Source organism: Thermobia domestica, chromosome 7, assembly GCF_964235325.1.
Source record: "Thermobia domestica chromosome 7, izTheDome1.hap1.1, whole genome shotgun sequence".
NCBI lineage: Eukaryota > Metazoa > Arthropoda > Insecta > Zygentoma > Lepismatidae > Thermobia > Thermobia domestica.
Window position 1 is genome coordinate 253,645,792 of NC_137460.1, and position 26,281 is coordinate 253,672,072.

The 26,281-nt window shown below is 34.2% G+C and overlaps 1 protein-coding gene across 2 annotated transcripts; it reads left to right on the top strand.

Moving 5' to 3' along the window:
- Positions 1–62: 62 nt before the first annotated feature.
- On the top strand, positions 63–25,608 carry LOC145690827 (uncharacterized). 2 transcript variants are annotated; one of them, XM_081766146.1, is made up of 3 exons: positions 63–491; positions 20,616–21,147; positions 23,517–25,608. In XM_081766146.1, the coding sequence occupies exons 2-3, from the start codon at positions 20,768–20,770 to the stop codon at positions 24,859–24,861; spliced, it is 1,725 nt and encodes a 574-aa protein (XP_081622272.1). In that variant the 5' UTR covers positions 63–491; positions 20,616–20,767; the 3' UTR covers positions 24,862–25,608. The 2 variants fall into 2 exon arrangements, with proteins under 2 accessions (XP_081622272.1, XP_081622273.1); XM_081766147.1 differs by lacking the exon at positions 63–491 and adding an exon at positions 519–863.
- The last annotated feature ends 673 nt before the right edge of the window (positions 25,609–26,281 follow it).

Sequence of the window (26,281 nt, forward strand, 5' to 3'; positions counted from 1 at the left end):
ATGGGTGACATAGGGCCTCCTTGAAATTCTTGACTCTAGAGCCCCAAAAGCCTTAATCCGCCCCTGGATACAACCAATTTCTTGCCACATGAAGTTTGTGAATAATCAATAATTGGCATTTCTTTTAACTTTTCTTTTTTCTTTCTTTTAGCCGCAGCAAACCTGGCAACACTGTTAAATTTGTATTCTGCAATGGAAGAGGATGGCGGATTGTAATGTATTTTACATTCAACACCGTTCACAGTCGTACTTTTTATTCTATTTAGTAACACACCGTTATTTTTTTCTTTCTAATTATTGTTGTATATATACCCTCTCTCCACTTCATTGCATGGTCCAGTATCTGAACTTCCAAAATTGTATTACTTATCAAACAATATATTTTTATTACGGTTGCTGTTTATCAGTATTTGCAAAGACTTTTGGAAGGTTGAAGTTCTACTTTGCTCTTGTGGCGTACAGCACAACGATAGGAAGTAGTGTTCGTGCAGGTATGTATTTTCTATGAAGCGTGCTGATATACTTTTGGCGCACCACATTCTGCAAGATCTACATGTACAATTCATTACTTTCCATGAAAACATTTATAAACAACAAATTTCTGCAAGCCATAGAATTAAATACAAAGAAATGCACCTGTATTCTTTGTTTAGAAGTGTAGTGTTACTAGTGTAAAATACTTATAAGTGCTTTACTAAGGATAAAATAAGTGACTGCATATGAAACACGACTGTATTAGAGACTATATTTTTCTCACCGGTGGTGATGTTCTGCACAGTTTATAGAAGTTGTATTGGAGTGTGTTTAGTACAAGGGGTCCAGAAGCACGTAAAAATACAAAGTTTACAGGAGAAATAAATTATGTAAGTTCTTAGACGTAACATAACGTAACCAAATCTAAAATAACCTAAGCTAACGTTAACTAACCTAAACTAAACTAATATTAGTAGCAATTACCGAAATTCTATGATTTTTTTTTTTTTTTTTGGAAAATTATGCGGTACCTTTACACTAATTCAACATAACCTAACCTACTCTAAAGTATCCGAATGTGAACAGAAATTACCAAAATTGTAACATCGTTTAGAGGAAAGAGCTGGTCCACGTCTGCTAAACATAGGTCGTTGTATTATATCTTTATAAATGGAGTATGAAGCAATGACAAATGCTTTTGAGGCTCGTATCATTGGCAAAATCGGCAAGTCTTTACTTTGACTCAAACAGGGACTGCAACCGATTCATCTGACCCGGTTTTCGGAGCAGTTTAGGAATGATTCCTAAATTGCTCCAGGAACCGTTCAGATAAATCGGTTGCAGTCACTGTCCTAGTCAAACTAATGTACAGTAAGGGACACTTCTGAATGGTACACCCATATGGAAATTTACGGTGAAAGTGTACCATCCAGAAGTGTCCCTTACTCTACAATGTTAAGAATTATACTATAAGTACAAGGGCCAAAACGTTACTAAACACCATTCCTCGTATAAGTAATTGACTATTTCTAAAACAACCTGATGCGCCCGTGTACTTAAAATTAGAGTTATAATTCTTAACATTATACATACTGTTCTATACAAAGGAAAATCTTGCCAAATACTCAAATGCGAAAGAAATCAAAAATAAAAATAATATATATATATATATATATATATATATATATATATATATATATATATATATATATATATATATATATAATGAAAACACTCACCGCTAATGATAGAGAGAGCTTGGCGTAAAAATTGAAAATATCGCTTTTTAAGTGACAAACTATCAGCAAATTTACGCTGCCACAAATACCAGGAATAATGCATAATTTATTATTCCACGCACGAAAAAATAAAACAACAAGAGCTAAATAAAGCGACAAGTTAAAATTCTATGTATTAAATTCTTGAAACGGTTTCTCAACCGCATTTGCTAACTCGATTGTTACCATGAAACGAAAATTCAATTACGCGCTCTCCGCATTCCACCAGCACACGCATACAAGCACACAGAACATGTGACATGACAGTAGCAAACTACCATATGACTACGGAGACACCTAGTGGGAAAAATATGAACTACCACCAATCTTTCAACTAAGGACTCCACACCAAAGGCAGAAACAGTTCCAACAAGTGACTCAGGCAGAAACAGTTCTAGACAGTGACTGTACCTATAGGAACCGATTAAAGTCACTGTTTGAGTCAAAGTAAAGGCTTGCCCCAAAATCCACTCGTCCTTACTACCCTCGCTTATGCGTATATCCTCCTTTATTAACGCGGCTGCTCCTTCGAGACGCACCCCGTCGCTAATACTCGGGCTTCCAGCTTCGCTCTGCCCTGAGTTACGTCTTTTTGATAGTATTCGTGGGTTTTTGTTGCCACCTAGCATAGGTTGTTTTCTGTTTTTTGCAGTGTAATTTGCTCAGTGGTAGAGCGTTCACCTATGGTGCTTGGGGTCCTGGGTTCGATCCCAGCCCCCGCCAAGTGAACTTTGTGGTGGACAAACACCGTGTGCGTGGGTTTTCTCGGGGTTCTCCCGTTTCCTCCCACTTTCTTCATTTCACCATTTCATTCATTACTCATCATCACCGTCTCCTTTAGCCTAACCGGCATAACCATGGGCGTAAAGCTCAAAAATTTCATTTCATTTTGCAGTGTAATTTCTATGTGTACATCCGGACACCGTATTTATACGCTAATCGTAACAGTTGTAATTTCTTAAGAATTGCTTATGATGGTTCCCTTAAATTTTAAATATGCCATATGAGATATTTTCATGTCGCCCAGTGCAAATCATATAGGAAAAAATAAGAAGGAAATTAGTGAAAGAATTCTAATTTTTGAACAATTATTTCTCGCTGTGCTCCAAAAGTAAACCTGCGAGCTACGAGGTGTGATAATGCAGTCTGTGATAACTGTGCTTTATTTAGACTTATTTGGCCTAATTTTGGGTACAGACGGAGTATCACAGCATATACGTTATGCTTACAGATATGGTGTACTATGGCGTAACTTCTTTACTTACCGCATATAGAACATTCCAATAATATTACTAGTTTGAATATATATATATATATATATATATTAACAACCTTCCACCGTCGTGCCTATTTAGCATGGGGATGAAATGTTAGATGACGGTCGAAGATCGCTGCTACTCACCATCTAGAATGAGTAGGTACAGGATGACGGAAAGAAACCACATTGAATTAACTTTGAATTAAACTTTATATTTTCATTAAAAGCTTGTGTACTATTGTTGTTGATCATCGACTGAGTATAAACGCAAGATCACATATCTTTAAGCAGCTCAGAAGTTAACCACGAATAACTCGAACATAGCTGAGATACACGTACCTTTATACAACTGTTGTCTGGAACTGATGTCGATGCTCGTAGAATAGAATCACAGCGAAGTAACTACTGTGATATAAGTCTCTATGTGAATACTCGATGTATGATGGTTCACCTCTGATCCTGTAGACTGATCATGGAGACTGATCTCTAAGACTGCTCCAAGACTGATCTCAATCTCTAAAAACCATGAGGTTTTATACTAAGATTCCAGACATCCTGGATTTCATTGTCGTTGACTTTCTGTATATCTCAGCTATTGGTAAAACGTTGGTTTCACCCGAATTACATCGTGATCAAATTCTCAGACTCACAAATTTCTGCAAACTCAACGATTATACCACAGTCAAAGTGTGTCAATGTTACGATGTTACAATCTGATGACAATTCAAAAACATTACAAATACAAATTACAATAGCTTACGAACTGACGACCAAGCGTCTAGCCGTAGCGAAACATCACATACACAAAACATTGATGTCAACACATAAACACACACACACGTGTTTACGTTACATGATAACATTGAGTTTCTTAACATTCGATTAATTAAATATACTTCCATTACCAAAAATAATATCTTTCTGAATAATATCAATGACATGTATCAACATGCCCTACCTTCAAAATGAGAGAACTCCGTTCTCGACTCAATTTCTTCCCTGAAATTGACCGTAAAAACAATTAAGTATATTCATCCATCACCCTGTATATATTTTTATATTCATTTATCACATTTAAAAGAAATCATAAAAACATTATTTATTTACATTCATTGTTTTCTTTAAAAAAAAAATACTTGTCAAGAGTCCTCATAAAAGTATGGGCTCCTGCCATCTGTTGAGTTATCTATATAACTATTTGTAATTGTCTAGCACAGCCTGTGCTGTTGAACACACATACATATATTTTCTCGCTCTCGTTCTCGGAAACTTCCACTGTATTCGGTCGCAAAGTCCAACTCAGTGTTTATTGTCTCCGCACATTTTCCACTAGTATCAGTGTCCATATCACTGATGCTTTCAATAAATATAATGCACTTCATTATACACTATATATGCTGCTATAAACCACTAATACACTAATGAACAACGTCTCTTGTCGTTGCGAGATTTTAGAACACAAAAATAAAATTTGAAAATATTATTCACTTCACTTATGGTAAGTTTGCTATCTATAGAGTTAGCAACTCTGATGCACTTCCTTCCGCAAAATGTTGTGTCAGCAACGTTTTTGACACTGATCTTGAAAATCTCCACGTCTCATCCTGTTTGCCGCGTTGCTTGGATGGTGAAAGTTAACTTTGAATACGTGCTCCGCACTTTTCGTGAAAATTTCGGCAAATTGTTCACAGGATTATTACGTCGCATGGACGCATGTACACTTTTTCGTGTTTCAAGTTTGTGACTAAATGTTTATCCGTCTTTTCCGCTTCAAAATCGAAAAATTCGTGATTTGTGATACATCCCTCTTTGGTTTTGGTGCAGTGCATAGCAACAGTGTTCAAGTTACCTTGTGGTTCCTCTTTTTGCTTGAGATAGTGATCTGCATTTTGTTTTGTGCAAATAGTGTGCTTTTTAGTGTGGTTTTTATCTACTTCTGCATAGATTGGAAATAATCCGCAGTTTTCTATGTTACTAATATCGTCATATACCTTTTTCTCTACACTTCCTTCCTGTTTTTTCTTTCTACTAAATCTACGTAATTTAATAATTAAATAAATAATAATTATAGACGTCGCTAGTACTAACACTGTTAAAGATGTTAATGCAATAGCAAGTATGGTAAACTTCTTTTCCATAATACCTGTAAATATAGATAATCTAAGTGTGAAATCGCGTTTTTATTTTCTTAAAAACTAATATAACTACATCGCGGTCTATGACTCTCTTCTGAAAAATATATTCATACTTCCAGCATAGGCCTAGTATTAATGTTCATTAATCGTTCATTATTCTCTATAAAATGCATAATCGATGCATATTCTAAATAATGACTAGTGTTCTAATCGTTATGTAACCTATTCGGATACAAAAATGCTATCCTCGTTACATTTTCACTCGTTTGACGCTGTTATTGTCATTTTTTTTTCAAAGTCGTAAAATCCTACATTTTCGTGCATATTTATGTTCTTAAATACACTTTACAGCTAGTTTTAACGTTGTTTGTAGGTACAATTATCTTTATTGATGTTCAATCCATCTTATTTTAACATTCCAACATTCTCTGTACTTAGAAATCATTCATAAAGCATCAAAAACATTGTGAATGAGAGAAACTCGTCCTCAGTGGGAGTGGCTTGTTGCTTAGACGGCGGCCATCTTCTCGTAAGTCACGCCCCTTAGCAACGAATCTTCTCTCGCAAGCGCGAGCAGCGAGCAACAGGCTCCCGCAAGTAGTATGTTTTAGAAAACAGAAAACTACCAAACTGAGTATTGTATCTACATGAATACTGAAGACATTCATGCACTGAATACAATAACTTATTATTATACAAATAACCCATATGCCAATTGATTATTCGATAATAATAATAAATATATACTTCTTCTCTCATTAAAAAAAAACGTGAATTTAGAAAATGAATTTTGACAAAATAATGTGTTTACATACAACTTAACAATGATTATAGACATGATGCATTATGATTGTATTCTATTTTCGACTATTTCTCGTCTATTATCTATGATTTTCCTACTTTTCTATTCAAACTATTTACTTCTTTTAACGACTTTTTCATACCTTTTTCGTACTTTTTAACGACTTCTTATTGTAGATTTGTAAGCTTACTTGAACTAGTTTATAACACTAGCATCTACTTTATCTATGATTTGTCTATTTATTTAGCTTTACTAATAGACAATTTTCTATTTTTCTTCTTTTCGTTTTTGTTTTCTGTAGCTTGAAGCTACTGATTTCACTAATATTCTGCTGTTATTTAACTTAACTATTATCTATTTACACGCTTGTATCTATTCTTATCTATGATGATCTATTATCTATGCTTATTTTCTATTGCTTCTTTTTCTACCAAAACAAAGAGTTTTGCGGTATTAGTACTACGTAACCATTTTTATTCAACAATTTAATCGTTTCACCAACTCAAATAGACCAATCCTAGTTTTATCTAGGATGACTTAACCAAAGGCTTTTCAACTCACAACTACTTCATGCTGTTAGGTAAGTATCTCTACCTATTACCAATTGTTTTAAATGTTAATCCGATATTCCTTTTCAGATTTTAATTGCAACTTAGATTTTTTTTTCAAATAAACTCCATTCTTCTTCATATCCAAAAATGTAAAACTTTTTTTTCATAACCCAAGGCACATACGATATTGATTTACATACTACTCTTACCTTATTATTACTTTCTGATGATTATTATTATTATGATTATTATTATTATTATTATTATTATTATTATTATTATTATTCCTAATTTTGAATTTTATACTTCCGTATTGCTCTATAAAGCTTACAATACAGTACTAATAACAATATTGTTGTCAAAATTAATGATATTATTACTCCAAAAATTACATACATGATATAATCTGTTTTTAGATGTAGTTCTGGGATCGACGTGTCGACTTTCAATTTTAATAATTTTTCAGTTAAACTATTTAGCTCTTGCGTATGCAAGGTGAAATTTATTTGTCTCTCAGTCCAATTACCGATCAATTTAATATTTTTATTCTGAATCTGAATTATCCGTTTGGTTGGAATGACCAGCTCTCCAATTATTATGTTATCAAATTTATCATAGTTTATGAAATTTGATTTAGCTTTAGTTTGATCAAGTTTTGTTGAAGTAACTTCTTGATGTACACCCACTTTTGTCATGTACGCTTCTTCAATAGAAGAATACATCACACCATCGTGTGTATATATGAATATCACATTCCCCAAAAATTTCTCAGAATTCTGCTGGCATCCTTCTAGAGAATTATTTAAAACGATATTATTCAAACATTTCGATTCACGATCCATAGTTATGCTTTTACAAAAATATAGAAAACTTTTAAATTCGCATTTACTTTTATCCAATGAGTGAAATTTACCTTCAGCCAAATAGACTGCTTCCGGTAATTCATAAAATATTCTTGTATTATTTATTAAGTAGCCCATTGATGTTACGTCATACATTATTGAAATACTAGTATCATATATTATCGGAGTCTTTATTATTAGATCAACATTATTTTCTTCGTAATGGTATTTTACTAAATATATGCTAGACATTTGGTAAAACATCCCAATGTCTGACCTATAAATAGTATTTTTCAATACGTCATGAAGACTAATTAACCTTTTAACATCAGCATTAGATAATATATGATATGTTAACTGATTATTTAAAATGCTATTTACTATTTTATTCACTCTCTCCTGTACAAGGTGAGCAAACAAGTTTGCCATAATCTTGCGTTGGGATTGATGTAGATAACAGTATAGCTCCTGAATTTTATTTTTAAAATTTTGCAATACATGTTGCACTTTTACGACAATTCCATGGACTACTGCAATTTCATTATTAAATGATTCTTTTAGATTTTTAATTTCATTAGTTAATACATTCTCATGTTTACTTAATTTATCAATAGACTGAGACAACTGTTTATTATGTATTAAATTATACGTCGATAAACCAATTGACGACAATCCCAGTAACCATGAAAATATAAATCTTTTATTTCTGTGATTATTACACCTAGTTTTACCATTTTCATAAACAAAATGGCAGGGTAATAAATTTACTATGTTCTGTCTAAACTCTTTCTCTTTTACTGAATAGTCATTTAAAATCTCGTATGCGTCAGTACATTTGTCGTGTACTGGCACCGATTCTTGGAAATTTAAATGCATTTTGACGGTCGTAAATACCATGTTCGTAGCATGAACAGCATAAGCATTCTGTGTCAATGCTAGTCCAATATCTGATAATGTTATTTGTTGATGTTCTTCTTCAGCTACCCCAATACTAATCAATAGTACTAGACAAACGACAATCTTGAACATGATGATAACTGTAAACAATTAAAACTTAGAATTACTATTCTGAATTTTACTTAGTTATTTTAATTATTTCGATATATGTTATTTATTTAATACTTATGGTTTATTTATTTAGTTTACTTTGTATGTGTACCTTGGATTATTTAACAATTTAAATATATTTACTAGATATCTCTATTTTAAAAAAATTTCTCTAATTTCCTATTCACTTGACGCTCTGTAAACAATATATTTTTACCAGTTAAGGGATTTTCAGATGGAAATCAACATTTACTTTGATTTCGGGACACGGACTTTTGTTGATAAACAGCGGTCCACCTCGCTGTTTCACTGATAAAAACATGTTGTATACAGATACCTAACAAAAAAAATAACTTGTATACTAAAACTTATTCATATTTTGTAGTTGCAAAAACTCTTTTTTTTTCTCGTGATGTAGTCCTTTGAGTTTAAAATCTCTTGGTTTTCCACGCGTTGTTTTTTTTCTTTTTATTTTAGACATCACTGTCCAAATCCGACTCTTCTTCTTGTCTATCCGAATCTTCCTCATTTGCACTTACAAATGGCTTTAAACGTCTTATGTCAACGGAATCCGTTTTCTCTTGTCCTTTCTTAGTCTCATATTTCACCTTATATGAGTTATTATTCAACTTTTGCACTATTACTCCTCGAATATTATATCGCTTTCCAAAACAAGCTGGAATGCCTGCTCTTGGCATTTCACGAATCCAAACTTTTTGTCCTACGTCGAAGTTCGGTTGAGAGAACTTCTTCTCAATCTGCTTCTTTTGGGATTTAAACCGCTTCTGCAAATTCTGGTACGCAACCTTCCTTGCTTCCTTTACATTCCTTATTCGCTCTTCGTTTTCTACATACTCACAAGGTATGTCCAGATCCTGTTCCAAGAACGTTCTGGGTTCACGCCCTGTAAGCAAATAATAAGGCGAGTGTTTTGTTCCGTCATGAATCTGTGTATTCATGGTAAACACTATTGAAGGTAAGATCTCGTCCCAGTTTGTAAACTCACGGTCTAAATAGTGCTTCATAATCTGTTGAATTGATCCTATAGCTCTTTCCGATGTTCCGATGTTGTAGTGGGCATCTGTATTGGCAAAATTCAACCGCATACCAAACCGTTCAGCCATCTCTTCCATCACTCGGCTTCGGTGTGTACTGTGCCGGTCCATCGCAAGAATTTCAGGAATCCCATGTTTTGTAATTAATTCTTCAAAAATTGCTTCTGCTATAATTTCTGAAGTTATAGCAGGAACTGCTCTTGCAATTACGTATCGAGTGGCACTGTCAACGAATACAATAACATATTTATTCCTGTGATTTTTCGATCTTTTAAACGGCCCAATCTCATCCATAGTTACATGCTGGAATGGCATATAACTAGGATATGTTTGCGGATGCAGTGGTGTCCTACCAGCTTTACGTTTCTGGATTTGGCAACTGATGCACTGGCTGACCTTTTCTTGGAAAAATCTTTTCATATTCGGAAAATAGATGGATTTTAATGCTCGATTATAACACTTCGTGTAGGAATAGTGTCCACCTCCATATATCGAACAATGCAAGTTCTTAAAAACTTGTTCCCTTAAAGAAAAAGGAATGCATAATAGAAATTTCTTTCCATTAGCCATCTTTTGAGTTCTGAAAAGTTTTCCGTCCTTAATTTCATACCAGCGTGCCTGCTTTTCCGCTTTTTCATCTGCTTCTTCCGGATGTTCTATTGCCTTCATTATTGACCCGAAGAAAGAATCTTTCCGTTGCAACTCCGCTACGTCCACATCCTCGTCGAACGTGATGTTGACTTCGAGGTCTTCGGTCTTGACTGGTAACGCATCTAAATCGATGTCTTCATCGGTTGGTTGGATGTTCGTGTTTCTTGATAATACATCGCTAGGATTTTTCTCTCCTGGACAATGCACTGGCGTGTACTGATATTGTGCCATCTCTAAACTGTACCTTAACAGTTTCGGTGATAATTTTGGCGTTGTTTGAAGGTATTTTATACATCTGCAATCAGTGTATAACTCGAATTCTTTATTGTACAAATAGTAGTTGAATGCTTTAAAGGCACTCACCACGGCCAAAATTTCTAGCTCCACTATATGTCTTCTTGTTTCGTTTGGTCTTAACACTCTGCTATAATATGCTATAGGTGTCCACTCTCCATTCAATTGTTTTTGCATAAGTACAGCCCCTATTGATTTTGTAGATGCATCCGTATACACTCTAGTTTCCAGATTTTCACGGAAAGGCGCTAATAAAGGTGCATTCATCAACGCTTCCTTTAATTTCTCAAAACTAAGTTGGTGTTCTTCCGTCCACACAAATTTATGGTTTTTCCTTAATAATTGTTGGAAATTAGATGACATTTCCGCGTAGTTTTTACAAAACTTCCGCACATAATTAGTCAACCCAAGGAATGACTTAAGCTCTTTCGCGCTTGTTGGTGGCTTACAAGCCTTTATTGCCTGAATCACTTTAGGACTTATTTCGTAACCAGCTTCGCTCACGATGTGACCTAATGCCATTACTTTCTCTTCCATGAAGTGACATTTTTCTACTGATAACTTTAAGCCATATTTCCTTATTCTTTGAAAAACTGAGTGTAATACAGATACCATCTTCTCCTGATTGTTTACATATAGGAATACGTCATCCATGTAATATGACACCGCCTCCGGATGAACGTTAGCTAATGTCATTGCCATGATTTTCGTATATATAGCGGGCGATTGAATGTAACCCATTGGGAGTTTAGAGTATTGATACGCCCCTACGCCAGGAATATTGAATGCTGTATACTTCCTAGATTCCTTAGAAATTGATACCGTATGATAAGCACTCTTAATGTCCAACACACTAAAGAATTTGTGACCACCCATACATGTTAAGATCTGATGTATAGGCGGCAACGCCACGGAATGGAACTTTACGTGCCGATTCAGCAATCTACAATCCAAACAGGCTCTAATAGATCCATTTGGCTTCTTTGCAAATAGCATAGGTGAGTTATACGAGCTATTACTTTCCTCGATGATGTTTTGTTCGAGTAAGATGTTTATCTGTTCTTTAACTTTATCTTTCATAGCTATAGGTATTGGATACTGTTGACGTCGAAACGGAACTTCCGTTTCCAATTCTATCTTATGTTCTACTCCCTTGACTCTTCCTAATTCGTTTTCTCGCCACGCAAAAACATCTGCGTAATTATAACATAATTTCTCTAATTTCTTTTTGATTTCTGGTTTAGTCTTATTGCCAAATTTTAACCGTGTTTTATCGTAATTTTTTCTCGCATCTAAAACCTCTTCAATTTCCTCCTCTGTTAATCCTTCCTGTCTCAATTCCGATTCACTCATGCATGCTTCTGCATCTCCAATTTTTAAATTTCTCGTCAACATGATCGTCTTATTTGACGGATTGATTACTTCTAAACACCTATTTTCTTTCGACAATATCACTCTAGGTACAAATATGTTATATTGAGACTCTAACAATTTATCTGGCTCTAACAAAAATTCGTTGTTTGCCCACGAGTTAACTAGGTTAACTTCAACAGTTGTCCTTGTTCTTGGTAACAACTTTACTCTATGTCCAAGAACCCATTTCGGCTTTAAACTTGTTTTTATACTAATTGCTATATTATCAGAAACTGTTCTGGTTTCTTGATCATTTCTACAAATTTTGATCGGTTTCCCGAACCTTTGAACTATAATTTTACCAGTACCATAATCTATTCTACAATTCTGCGTTTGCAAAAAATCATTCCCAATCAACATTTGATATGTGAAATCTTTTATTATCCGAAATTCTTGGTGAAAAGTTTGATTTGAAATTTTGAACTTGATTATAGCTAATTTATTAATTACAAGAGTGTTTTGCGTGATGCCTTTGATCTTAGTTTGTCGTGGGATTATTTTTGCACTCGGTGGCACTAATTTCTCATTAATAATCGAAATTTGCGACCCACTATCGAGTAACGCTTTAATCTGTCTATCATCGATTTCTAATGGTAAATATACCATATTATTATCTAAATTAACTGAGGCAATTATCTCTCTTGTTCGTACATTTCGATTGCCTGTAAATGCGCCTCGCCCATTTACAGATGTGTTCCGTTTAAATTACTCGGACCTGGTGTTTGATAGTAAGTAGTACCATTTACTTGTGCTGGTACCACTTGCACAAATCTCTGCTGATTCGGATTTTCGAAATTATAAGATTGGTGACAACACGAATTCTGACAATTTCCTTGCCAGTTTCCTTGTTGACCACGTCCTCTATTATTTCTCCAATAATTACCTCTATTACCACGCTTATTGTAATAACCATTATTACCTCTATTGTTGTTTTGGCTACGATTAGTATTACTATACCAATTCTTATTCTTATTTCCACGGTAATGATTTCGGTTACTACCTCTATTCTGCCTATTATTTCTATAATACTGATTTTTCCCTTGTTTTCTAGCGTTATTCTCTTGTTTCTCTTCGTCTTGTGTTTTTGCCGATAATGCAAGCTGTAATTTGTCTATCTTCTTTTCTAATTCCGCGATTTGTGTAATACTCTGAGGCTCTTGTTTGATCTTACTCTCTTCTTTATGTTTTCTTACAACTACGTGATCTGAATCAGATCCACTTTCGTCATCTTCTACTTGCTCCCTAATTTTCTTAACAAGATCTTTAATTGTAACTTTACCGGATTCTTTTTTCACACGTTTTGCTATTTTACACTTATTCTTTTCTATCTTTTGCAAATCCTCAACGAATTTGTCTAGGCTAGAATATTCTCGGGTTCCTACTTTTTCCATATAGTATGGATGTAATCCTCCAACTATAATACCTATTTTCTTAATATCGGTCATGTTTGAATCCAGTCTTTCACACAGAACGAGCATGTCATATACATAATTGATGACAGCCTCGTCTTCATGCTGTAACCGTTCCTTAATTTTATCTTCGATATCTATTGTTACATTAGATTTCGTAAACTCTTCTACTATTTCTGATTGCAATTCTTTATACTGTATTTCTGCCGTGTTTTTCCGTTTCAGGAACAATTTAATCCATTGCCTCCCTACTCCTTTGAAAATATTAGGCAGTAATTCCTTTCTTTTGCTTTCGGCGATGCCTGCCATTTGACAAGCATCGTCGAATTCATCGAAAAACGACACGATGTCATTATCGTTCTTGAGATCGAATTTAGGCAGTTTGTTAATATCTGCATAAAACGTAATGTTAGACGCCATCGTAAAATTCTTATTTTCACTATTTATTAATTTCTGATCTAAATTTATGATTGAAGGAAAGTCTTCCGATACGGATTTAGTCACCGGACTACTTGGGAAGTTAAAAACTGGTTCCTTACTCAAAACAATTTTAGGACTCGCGACTTTGTCCTGACTACAAGAAGTATTTCGTCTTTCCGGTGTCCTCACACCAAATAAATTATGGACATCAATATTTATTCCCTTACTCGCTTTCTGTGCTCTAGTTAACACAGTGTTTTCATTCATTTATCTATACTTAATTAAACTTTTAATTACGAAGTGAGGGTGGGTGGTGAGGGTTAATGTATTACTTATTCTACTTGAGTCAATTGCCTTAGTCATTCGAGATCCGAACCAAATCTCGTATTCAAGTGGTGAACGATCATAATACAAAATCTTAACATACTAAATAACTTAAATATAAACCGGACTTAACCATACCCTATTAAAATATATTCTTAAAACTAAAATTATTTCGTTTCGGGATTCGAATCATAGCTATTTTCACCATAACACTGGTGAGAACTACTGTTAGCACTGTTCGGGGATCGAACCAAAATATCTCCACCATAAAACTACTCTAGGTTAGCTACAAAAACCAGCAAATCTCTACCATAAGACGGTAAAAACTACCCTAGGATCGTTACAAAACCCGCATTTCCACCATAACAACCTTCCACCGTCGTGCCTATTTAGCATGGGGATGAAATGTTAGATGACGGTCGAAGATCGCTGCTACTCACCATCTAGAATGAGTAGGTACAGGATGACGGAAAGAAACCACATTGAATTAACTTTGAATTAAACTTTATATTTTCATTAAAAGCTTGTGTACTATTGTTGTTGATCATCGACTGAGTATAAACGCAAGATCACATATCTTTAAGCAGCTCAGAAGTTAACCACGAATAACTCGAACATAGCTGAGATACACGTACCTTTATACAACTGTTGTCTGGAACTGATGTCGATGCTCGTAGAATAGAATCACAGCGAAGTAACTACTGTGATATAAGTCTCTATGTGAATACTCGATGTATGATGGTTCACCTCTGATCCTGTAGACTGATCATGGAGACTGATCTCTAAGACTGCTCCAAGACTGATCCCAATCTCTAAAAACCATGAGGTTTTATACTAAGATTCCAGACATCCTGGAATTCATTGTTGTTGACTTTCTGTATATCTCAGCTATTGGTAAAACGTTGGTTTCACCCGAATTACATCGTGATCAAATTCTCAGACTCACAAATTTCTGCAAACTCAACGATTATACCACAGTCAAAGTGTGTCAATGTTACGATGTTACAATCTGATGACAATTCAAAAACATTACAAATACAAATTACAATAGCTTACGAACTGACGACCAAGCGTCTAGCCGTAGCGAAACATCACATACACAAAACATTGATGTCAACACATAAACACACACACACGTGTTTACGTTACATGATAACATTGAGTTTCTTAACATTCGATTAATTAAATATACTTCCATTACCAAAAATAATATCTTTCTGAATAATATCAATGACATGTATCAACAATATATATATATACTTGTTGATTTCATGTAATATGGTCACAGTTTTTATTATAGGCTGTGGCTGCTGCAGGATTGCCCTGCGCTTTAGGCATTAATGAAATCACTGTGAGTGGTGTAGTAGGCGACTGCAGCACATTGTATCTTAAAAAAAAATGTAACTAAGAGTAACCGATTCTCAAACAAGCGATTGTGCAAGGAAACGAGCTTTGATGAAAGAAATATATCTTACATTCTCCAAAATTAATGCAAGTATATCCACAGTACAGAGGAAACTAACATACTGGTTTCTTTTTGGTGCATTACTAGAAAGATTTGTTGGAAGACTGTAATTTACTTTTTTTTTTCTTATTGTCTCCTAATTAATTTCCTCTGAACGACATGAACATCCTCACTTGGCATATATAAAATGCAAAGAGACCATCAGAACTCATTTTTGAAAAATTGCACTTTTTTTATGATTTGCTGACGAATTCCGTGTCTGGAGGTAGAACTTACAACCTACAGTGCATAAAACACAAACCAATTTGTGCTTAGTGGCCACTAAAAACCACGCATGCTATGTAACCATGTCGGGATATGTCGGAGCTGGGAACCCAACCAACAACAAGAGCGTATTTCCGAAGAAACAAGTGGGTTTTGGCAATAATACGAGTTCCAATAGCAGTTGCCATGCCTTGATACTAGTAACGCTCCACTTGTAAACATAACATAGACATTCAGTACACTGTACAGAAATATAATACCGGTGGAAAATAGTATCTAATAGAATCATCTTTCATATGAACACTATTATTTATTTATTTATTTGTAAAGCACTTGTAATCATTTTATACTAGTAACCTTACACCTTTAAACCCAGGGTTGGCAAAAACCATGGTTTTTATCAAAAAAACAAAAAAAACGTTTTTTTTTGGGTTTAAACCAGGTTTTTATGGTTTAAATGATTTGCTCCATATATTCATATCATATATGGACAGAAATAAGTTTGTTTCGCCTTGATGTTATTATGCAACAACAGGGTTATGCTGGAAGGGGTCACATAAGCTTAAAACGGAATAAAAACCGCTTCTCGAGTTACATCCGAGAGAAACTGCCCTCCATTTGAACTCGGAATCAGGACTAATTGGCCACAAATGCGATACGTCTGCCGCTCACTCACGAAGGAATCCTGATAAAAAAAACGTTGTACTGATCTTTACATCCTTTTTAATATAACTGTCAAGAGTCATTTCAGAAGGACAAAAAGATAAACAGTTGCACAAGTGAAACCATTACACAGAATTACATATGAGCAATTTCAAAGTACTACGGAGTACAGAAGAACTAATTTAGTTCAAGTTAGTTAACAACGACTTTTTTTGGTCCAAATTAAAGAAATACACCGACTTAATCTGCATATCAATAAGAAAAGTGAATAAAAATACGAATTATTTGAGTCCACTTTGGCTCAGACTCATTTATACATAAATAGATATCAAAGATACTTATTTCACTAAATGCCTCTCGTGGGTTCTGTATGACCCCCCCCACACACAAAATGTACGGCATTTTCGATGTATTTTATCAATAGTAAACATTGAAACGAAACAATATTTAGAATTTTTCTTCGATTGCAATTACATAACAATAATAACTACTAAAAAAAAATCACAAAATAAACACTACATGTGAAAAAAGTTGCTTTTGTAGTATAATCTTTTTGCGTAATGAATGGGGAATTTAGGTCTGAATATAATACGAATAATATACGGGAGTGAAACGTGATAACCCACAAATGTGCGTTCATCGAGATTTTACAAACTCTTACACCTTTACGAACATTTTTTTTTGTTTTTTGGTTTAAACCAGTTGGTTTTTTTGAAAAAAAAAACAGCTGGTTTAAAGCTTGGTTTAAACCAGTCAACCCTGTTTAAACCTAAAATACAGGTGTACTACTTCGTATTTAATTCTATCTCTTGCAGAAATTTGTTCTTTATCTTTACACCGCGAGATCTGAACTTTAGTACAGATGAAACATCTATGTGTTTAGAGTCGTACTACGCTTCTCGTGCTCGTCGGGAGGTTAGCAAACGTTGGCGTCATTGTTTATACAACCGGTGTGCACGTCCAGGCAATATATAACGTCAAAATTTACTTCTAGCGAACCCCAGACATCTTGTAACATGTAGTTCTTTGTTTTTTCTTATCAGCCTCTCTAATTGTTTTAAATACCACTCTTCAAAAGAGTTTATATGCTTTTTTTTGGTTCCTTCAGTAAACAAGTAAGGTTCCGAAGAATGCTTGGCTTTATCTGAAGGATCAACAATGACTTCTGTGTTTCTGTATTACAGACAGGAAGGGGTTTTTCAAAAGGGAAAAAGCATAGTAGAGAAAGTAGTTAAGGTTCCTTTGCAACACAATGGCTTTTTGCTACTTTTATGATTTGCGTTATTTGTATGATATGCGTTGCTTTTTCAAGCAGTTGTCAATGTTGTAAAATATATATATATATATACAACAGAGAGCATTCACAGGTTGAGATAATTACTTAATAAAAAGTGTTACCAACTCAGATATTTTTGTCCAAATTGCAGAAAGAAAGTATAATTTTATTTCGATGTAGAAAAAAATAATAATGCTACTCGAGTCAATTTTTCTTGTGTAATATAAAGTACATTATCGGTACTCAGAAAACAAATAGCCGCGTCATTGTTGTTCTTAATATTTGAAGGAAGGGATGTTTGAGAAGTATTATTCTTACCTTATAAAAATTTAAAATTAAGAACAACATTAGAGACAAGAAAAGAAACTAAAAATCTGTACTTTTGTCTTTGAGACCAAATAATAGTAAATGCTTTTGTTTTGTTGACAACTGTCATTGACCAAGGAAACTTGACACACAGGGCACTTGACGCATGCCAATCGACAAACTAGTTGAGGCAGGCAGAGCCCCCAACACCTTTCCCTTTCGATAAACGATCGCAGCCACACCGAAGTATCAAATCGAACAGAAAAAATAACTGTGTTGCGTGTTACAAGAAAACAAACAAAGACGAACTGTGATTATGTGCGACTCTTGCCAAAAATATATGCACGTTGCAATGTATTTCGCTGTTTGTGAAGCCCATATGTAATGGACATATACCCTGCTTCCAAATACGGTTTTCTCTTTCTACCATCAACATATGTGAGTAATAATGTTTGCTTTTATTATTTTTACTAATATCTTTTGATCTTTCCAGATAATTACTTAGTAAAGAAAAGTGTTACCAACCCAGATATTTTTCTCCAAATTGAAGAAAGTAAATTAATTTTATTTCAGTGTAAACAAAATAACATATAATGTGGTACTCGAGTCAATCTTTCTTGTGTAATATAAAGTACATTAATGGTACTCAGAAAACGAATAGCCGCGTCATTGCTGTTCTTAATATTTAAAGGAAGGGGAAGAGATGTTTTAAAAAGTATAATTCTTTTCTTATAAAAATATAAAATTAACAACAACCATAGAGAAAACATTGGCTTCGATGTATATGGATATACTTATAAGACAAAATATGAAGAACGTAGAGAAGATGCTTGTTGTTTCTTTGGTTTCGGTGAATTGGAAGCTGAGATATTTTAAATTATGTGCTACCTTCAAAACAGCGTAAATCCCTCTGTATTTAAAGATTTTATGGCTTTTAAAACTCTCGCTGTGTAAATGCGAAGTAGTGAATTTTACGTGCAAACCTTCCAGACTATAATGTACCAAAAGTAAACCAACACCACTAACTAAAGTGTTATTTGTTAATTAACCTTTGGGCCTATGTTTAGTTGTAGGAATCCAACCTTATTGTCGAAATAAATGTTACAATTCCACTTACTTCTGTTACTACTAGGTTAGTTCAGGTTTCTTTTGTTAGGTGTGTTAGGTTCGTTTAGGGCTAACTACTTGCATCATTGTATTCATATTCCTGTATGTGCGCTTTCGGTAAGTGTATTCTCATATATTTTCTGCAGCATTTTTCATTCCTTATTTCTGCAACATGTAGTTGGTTTCCATTCTCAAATGACACAGAAATCAATTACAATTTCTTTACTTCAACTCATTTCTGCTGTAAATATATTTTCTAGATACTTCTGAATTCGTTCAACTAAACATGGCGCAAGTTTTCGGAACATACTGCGACAGAGTAACAACCCCTGTTTTAAGACACTGTTGACAAGTTTTTAATCGTGGTAGCTCTGCTTGTGAATAATGTAATGAATAATGCAGTTTTACGTCTTACCAATTTGCTGTGGAAAGTGATGGCCAATGAAAGGGAATTATTTATGGGAAAATTGGGGCGCACATTTACAGTAGGAGTCATATATAAATTTTTGCATTTATACTGGTTTTACATTAAATCTTCTGTTAGTTCCTTTAATAACCGAAAATTACTAATTAAAATGGTTACTAAAGGAGAACAAGGGAAAGCTCTTCAAGCAATCGGTATTGTAATTCAAAAACTCGAAGACGATGTCCAGGTTTGCAGCAAGATCGCGGATAATAATACGCAATACCCAGTTAGAAATGAGAGAACTTAGTATGCAATTGCTCTCTTATGATTGTAAATTTGCAAATAGTGTTATAAATTATAATAGAACATCTAGGCAAAGAAGTTAAAACTATGTGGAGGTCAGATTCAAGGGAAGATTATATCCGAGAAAGAAATTCATGTTGATTTCAACAGTAAACTAAGGTGAAAAGATCTCGATTTGGACACAATGCTGTTTACTTCTTCTAATGAGAATAAGTCCGATATTAACCAGTTTCCTGATGTGGGCTTCAGCTTGCTGCGAATGTTGAAGAAACAGGTATCATTGGCTAATGTCATTAACATAGGAAATATACTGAATAGCCACTTACCTCAAATTCGATTTTCAAGTTATATGGGATAAATGAAAGGTTCGCAAATCATTTTAATCCTTTTGAGTTATGACGGTGCTTTGATACCATGACCAAACTTATATAATACTAAACGGAAGGATCTTAGAAGCGTATTTATGCTCAGGGACCTAAGACTTACTAGTCATTTGTGTTACTTAGTTTTACAACTAATGCACATATAGAGTGGGTACTTCATACTAAAAAACGATATGCTTAGCTAAATCTTTCCCAACAATAATAGATTTTTGGAACTATGGTGTATTTTTATAATTTGCATTAGTTAGCTTTCTATTTTCTTTCTTTCATCTACTTAGTATCCATCTTAAAGTTCTTACGGCGCAACTAGATTTGCAGTAAACTAGGAAACTGTATTCCTCATTAAATACTAAACAATGTTATCAATAGTGAGATGTATTTCTTTGTTTTAATGACTGAATGACAGAGTTCCGGATAATATAATGGTTGATTTTCTGCGTATTCCGGACATGGATCGAAATGATTTTATTTTATTTTGCATTTTTTTCAGGTTTCTATGGAAAACAGTGCCTTCCTTTGAGAAAACGTACCGCTTCACAATAAGTTACTAGCAGGAAATTGGAAACTGTGGGCATACATGTTAATTACTAATACAGTATTCATTCTCTATACTAACAAATACTATTTATTGCCGTTTTAGCAATGATGGAAGATAAACCTGAATTGAAGTACGTTGTATATAATACCAAATCTGGAATTAGCTTGAAAATTAAAGACCAAGATATTTGTACTGAGAATTGTCTGAAAACTGAAGATGAAGATCTTTTAACTGAGCATCCACTGAAGGGAAAATATGAAATGTGCATAAAAATCCAGTATCCGAAGTTGAAAGAATCAGCTGAGGAGGACCTAACATCATGTGAAACCGTAAATTGTGCTTCTCCTTCCAACTCCAGTTATTTATCTGAGATCGATTCAGAAATGGTAACAGAATGTGGCGTGACTGTAAAATCATCCGGATCATTTTCAAGTAATGAACGTGAAGAAACAGAAGAAGTTATTAATAATCGTCAAACTGATAGGTATTATTTCGATTTTTACTTAATACTAATTGTATGTTTGTTTAAAATGAGCAGCCACTTGTTTATTTTATATATAATTTGTTAGTATATACGTAGGATATATAAACACTTCGTTTATAAGAGCATTTTATTTCTTAATACGACTTACCACAAATGTATAAGTGAAAGTAAATAGGTAAATATTATTAAGATAGTGTATTGCAATCCTTACAGTTTCAATTACACCAATATTTTAGTTGTTGAAATATCGTTACCATTAAATTTCCAAAGTCTCAACTCTTCCTTTTTCTACTTGTGTGATTTTTTCCAGTTTTAAGTCTATTCTTATGTATATACATTCTGTCTCTTTGTTCGATCAATTCATATTCATGGCATCCTTGGCTTCTCATGGCATCTACCTTGATTCAACTTTTGGAAGCATGAAACGTGCTCAAGTTTTGCAAAGAAACTCGAAATTTTACCTACATCATGTGTAATGTTTCATGTACGTGTTTAGATATCTCAGGCTTCTGTCTGTTGTGACATTCTTAACCATACGATAGCTCCGAGTACAACTTATTTAATCACATTTATTGTTTTCTTGCATGCAGCAAATACCTGAAAATCTCACATGAGTACACACCAATGTTTGCCCTCTATCCATAGATCTTATTACATAGTTACAAGGAATAAAGAAAAGTACATCGTTTGAAAGAAGATATTCTTTGTCTGCATCCGTTTGCGATCATGAAATATGATTATTTAATTTTTGGATCGTAGTTATATGTGTGGTTATCAGAGTAAAATTTTGATTGAATGTAACCAAATGGGCTGCTGTAGATGGTTATGTTTTCTTCTGACCTTATAAGTTCTTAGCTTCCTAAGTGAACTTTCACCTATACCAAGCATGCAGAATAAATTGCTATAAGGTATATTTAAAATCTGGATGTCAAAAATGCATATTCTTGAAAACTTACTTCTCTCGTTGCCTACGAACACTGCAAACACAATATGTGCACTAAAATATTAGTAGCATATTTTAACTTTTTCTTTTCTAATGAGACTTTAGAAAGAAGTGCACGTTACTTCTAGTTTGATATGTATCAGTGTTGACTGTGGGAGAGAATTTCTCTTTCGTTTGAAATTTGCGTATGTTACGGTAATAACAACAACAAAAAGGCGGCGATGTTGTCCATTGTTGATTTATTTCTATATTTCTTCCATAAACCTTAAGACATCTCCTAAATATAACGAAATTATCTCGTACAATACTTATGGAAATTGGATTTCGATGGAATTGCTTTGAACCGTGATATGCTGTAGATATTGTGATCCTGAGAAAACGTCTCAGTTGGTACTAGTACCAATCACTGTCCGTTTGGCTAGAGCTTGGCTCACGAATCTCTCTCACGCTTCTAATTCTTCGTTGGCGTCAATCGTGGCAGAGATTCGTGAGCCAAACTCTGCTGCAGGGCCATTTTGTGAAACATCCGAAGTTAATGATTTTCTGGATTTCGGTGACAATGATTGAAGCCGTCGTATGTTATAAATATTGTGATCACGTGTAAACGTCTCAGTGATTCTGCCCGTTGAGACTTTGTCCCAACGGTTTCAAGCAATCGTACCAAAGAACGGTATTTCGTTACCCTCTATTGCTTTCTAACCAGTGGCCTCGTAGTGGTCAAACGACTGGTGGTTGTGACCATTGAAACTTTTTCTCAGGATCACAATATCTACAACCTATCATGGTTCCTAAGAATTCCATCGAAATCCAGAATATAGTTGCATTCTGCTGTTTTCAAAAAACTGGTCCTGTAGTGGCCGAACGGAAAGCGAATTGTGGATGTACCCATGCGGCTTTTTCCCAGGAACATGTCACGATTTTAAGCAATTCCACCAAAGTCTAGCATATTGTTAGTTGTGCTGTTTTGAAAAAGGTTGTTTTGCAGTTGCCAAACGATCAGTGATTGGTGGTTGTGCCTTTAGGACTTTTTTTCTCAAATTCGCAATATCTACAATGTATCACGATTTCAAGCAATTCTATCGAAATCCAGGATACTTTTACCTTCTGCTGTTTTCAGAAAAGTGACCCTGTTTTAGACACGCGGTCAGTGATGGCGACTGCGTCCATTCAGACTTTCTCAGGAACATACTCTACAACTTATCAAGATTTTGAGCAATTCCACCGAAATTCAATTTCCATAAGGTTTGTGCAGGGTCCTTTAATTGTTATGATAAAAATAACATTGCATTTTTTTTGTTGCACTTAGCTGTACAATAATAATTATGTACTTAGAAAATAGTGCTATATTTAGATGATGTGCATTCTAGTAAATAAATTATCCTGCCTATTCTTAAACATAATAATTAATTCCGAAAAATAATTTCAGGATAAATATTTCATCTGGTGAATCTAGCAGAAAATCGTCCAATGACATCGATTCTAGGAGCTGTATTTTAAGCGTTGAAAACCCTTTCAAACACTGTGCTGAAACTTCTAGAAAGAGAAAGGTAGAGCAACGAGTAGCTCATAAAGTTTCAGAGAAATCACGATTACCGGATTTTGTGAAGCTGATTTCACACAATTCAACTTTGAGTCACTTGGAAGTACTTAGACGTAAGAAATACTTTTGTCGGGTTTGTAGAATAGCATTCACAAAGCGGGTTACTGTGAAAAAACATATACTGAAACATATGAATGTGGTGAGTGACAGTAGATACTCAGATACGTCTGAGTATTGGGGTAGAACATTCAGAGCTGTGAAAAGTAAGAACCGACGTATATTAAAACATAAAGTACTTGAATGTAGTGATTGTGGGCGAAAATTTTCTAATTCCTCTTATTTGGAGCTCCATTCATCGATGCATTTGACAAACAAGTTACACTCATGTGAATATTTTGGAAAAGCATTTACTGGAAAAAACTTTTTGAAAAAGCATTTATTATTACATAAAGGAGAAAATAAATATTCGTGTAAGAAATGTAAAGAAAGTTTCCGTGATTTGGAAAATTTAAAGAAGCACTCACGAACCCACTTATTCAAAGAGGCGTATAGGTGTGAGGTTTGTGATAGAACATTTAGGAGAAAGCTTACATTAGAAAAACACTTATGTGAGAGGACTTACCTATGCGAAACTTGTGGAAAAATTTATGCTCGAAGGAGTCTCTGGCTACAACACTTAAGAATGCATAAGAGTGAGAAACGGTATCTGTGTGAAGATTGTGGATACTCCACCTATTCAAAGAGCAGAATGAAAGTACACTCTTTGAGGCATAGAGGTGAAAGAACACATACATGTAAACTCTGTGGTAAATCATTTTTTACTAATTATGAGATGAGCAGGCACTCATTGACTCATTCTGTAGCAAAACCATATACATGTAAAGACTGTGGTAAATCGTTCTATAGAAAAAGTGACATTCTTAGACACTCAGACACACACACGAGACAGGAGCATTATCCATCGACTCATTCGAATCAGAAACATGTATGTGAATACTGTGGAAAATTGCTTGTTAACAAGTATTATGTTGATCAACACACAAAAGTTCATACGGGAGAGAAACCATATACATGTGACAAATGTGGAAAATTATTTTCTCTAAAGAAACATATTGAAAATCATTGGAATGTTCATATTGGAGAGAAACCATATATCTGTCACCATTGTGGAAAATCTTTTGTGCGGAAACATTCTTTGACAAGGCATGTATTAACGCATACAGATGATTAACAACCGGTGGAAAAGCTACAAGGAGGGTTCGGCCTTAAGAATGAATTGTAAAGGTACTTATTGATTCCTAGCCGTAAGATATGTTTATCTGGTAATGTTGGATAGTGATTTTATCAAGGAATCGTGTAAAACCACTCATATAGTTGAGAAGTTAGTAGTTTTAACCATTTGGTGAAATTTCATATGTGTATAATAAAGCATAGCACGATTTAGGAGGGATGCTTAAAAAGCTAATGTTGTGTTATACTTCTTGATATGCATGTGTTAATAATAATAGTCATATTATGTCTTCAAGTATACGCCATAAGGTTTTTGTTGTATAACAACACTGGTATCATTTGAATACTTATCTTGTGCATTTTGGTAATTATATTTTGACAAAATCGCATGTTTAGGATTATATTCCCTCATAAGAGCTTGCAGAAATTCGTCTACGAAGACCAAAGATGAAACTTTTAATAATCAGTTATACTTCAGTTGAGCAAAATAAAAAAAACCCAGAGGAAACGATTCCAGTAAACGCGTTTATAAAGAAGTTACTGTTTGAACCGAACACATCTGTAGAGTTGACACGTACGTAGAAAATGGACTCAAAAGATCAAAAATAATTCCTTTTCTAAATATGGGTTGCAAATTCATTCAGAAATAGTGTTATGAAGGCTTGAGAAAGAAAAATTTTGGGTTAAAAAAAAAAACAGTTTTTAAATTTTATTACCCGAGCTTGGCAAAAATGGAAAAATTTAAATTTTCGAATATTTTCCTACATTATGCTTTTAAAATGAAAAATGTTTTATATTTACTATTTTACAGTTAAGATCATAGAACACTTACATTTCTTACATTAGAAGAGGGAAAATTAGTAGCAACAAATATATCTGCACCATTCCTTTAAAGTATGCACCGTGATAGAGTGGAATTATGGCTACAAAAGATACTAAAACATAATCCTATTTAGATTAATTAATTTAGACTCATTTAAATTACCTTAAGCAACCTTACGAAGTTACTGCTTCAATAGTCGGGAAGTATTAAAAATAACGGGAGCCTGAGTCATTTCAGTTAATACTGATATGTTAAAGCCAATATATATTTTATGGTACAGCAACGGATCCAGGATATGATAAAGGAAAGGGCTAAACGATAGTTTCCAGCTTTATCCAGTGTAAAGCAGGATTCAAGCCCATTTTATCCAGTGTGTATCGGAGCGTCAAGGTGGGCTATGGCCCATATAGCCCTCCTTATATCCGCGCCTAGATATTATATACAGGGTGATTGCACAAAAAAGTGCCCGGCCTATATCGCAGCAAATACTGCACGTAGAGCCTTCAAACAAAAAATTGCATTACCAAATCGTACGTGTAGAATGCAATAAAAATAGTAGTAAGACCAGCGGCGTCTCGAGAATATCTCCAATAGGGGT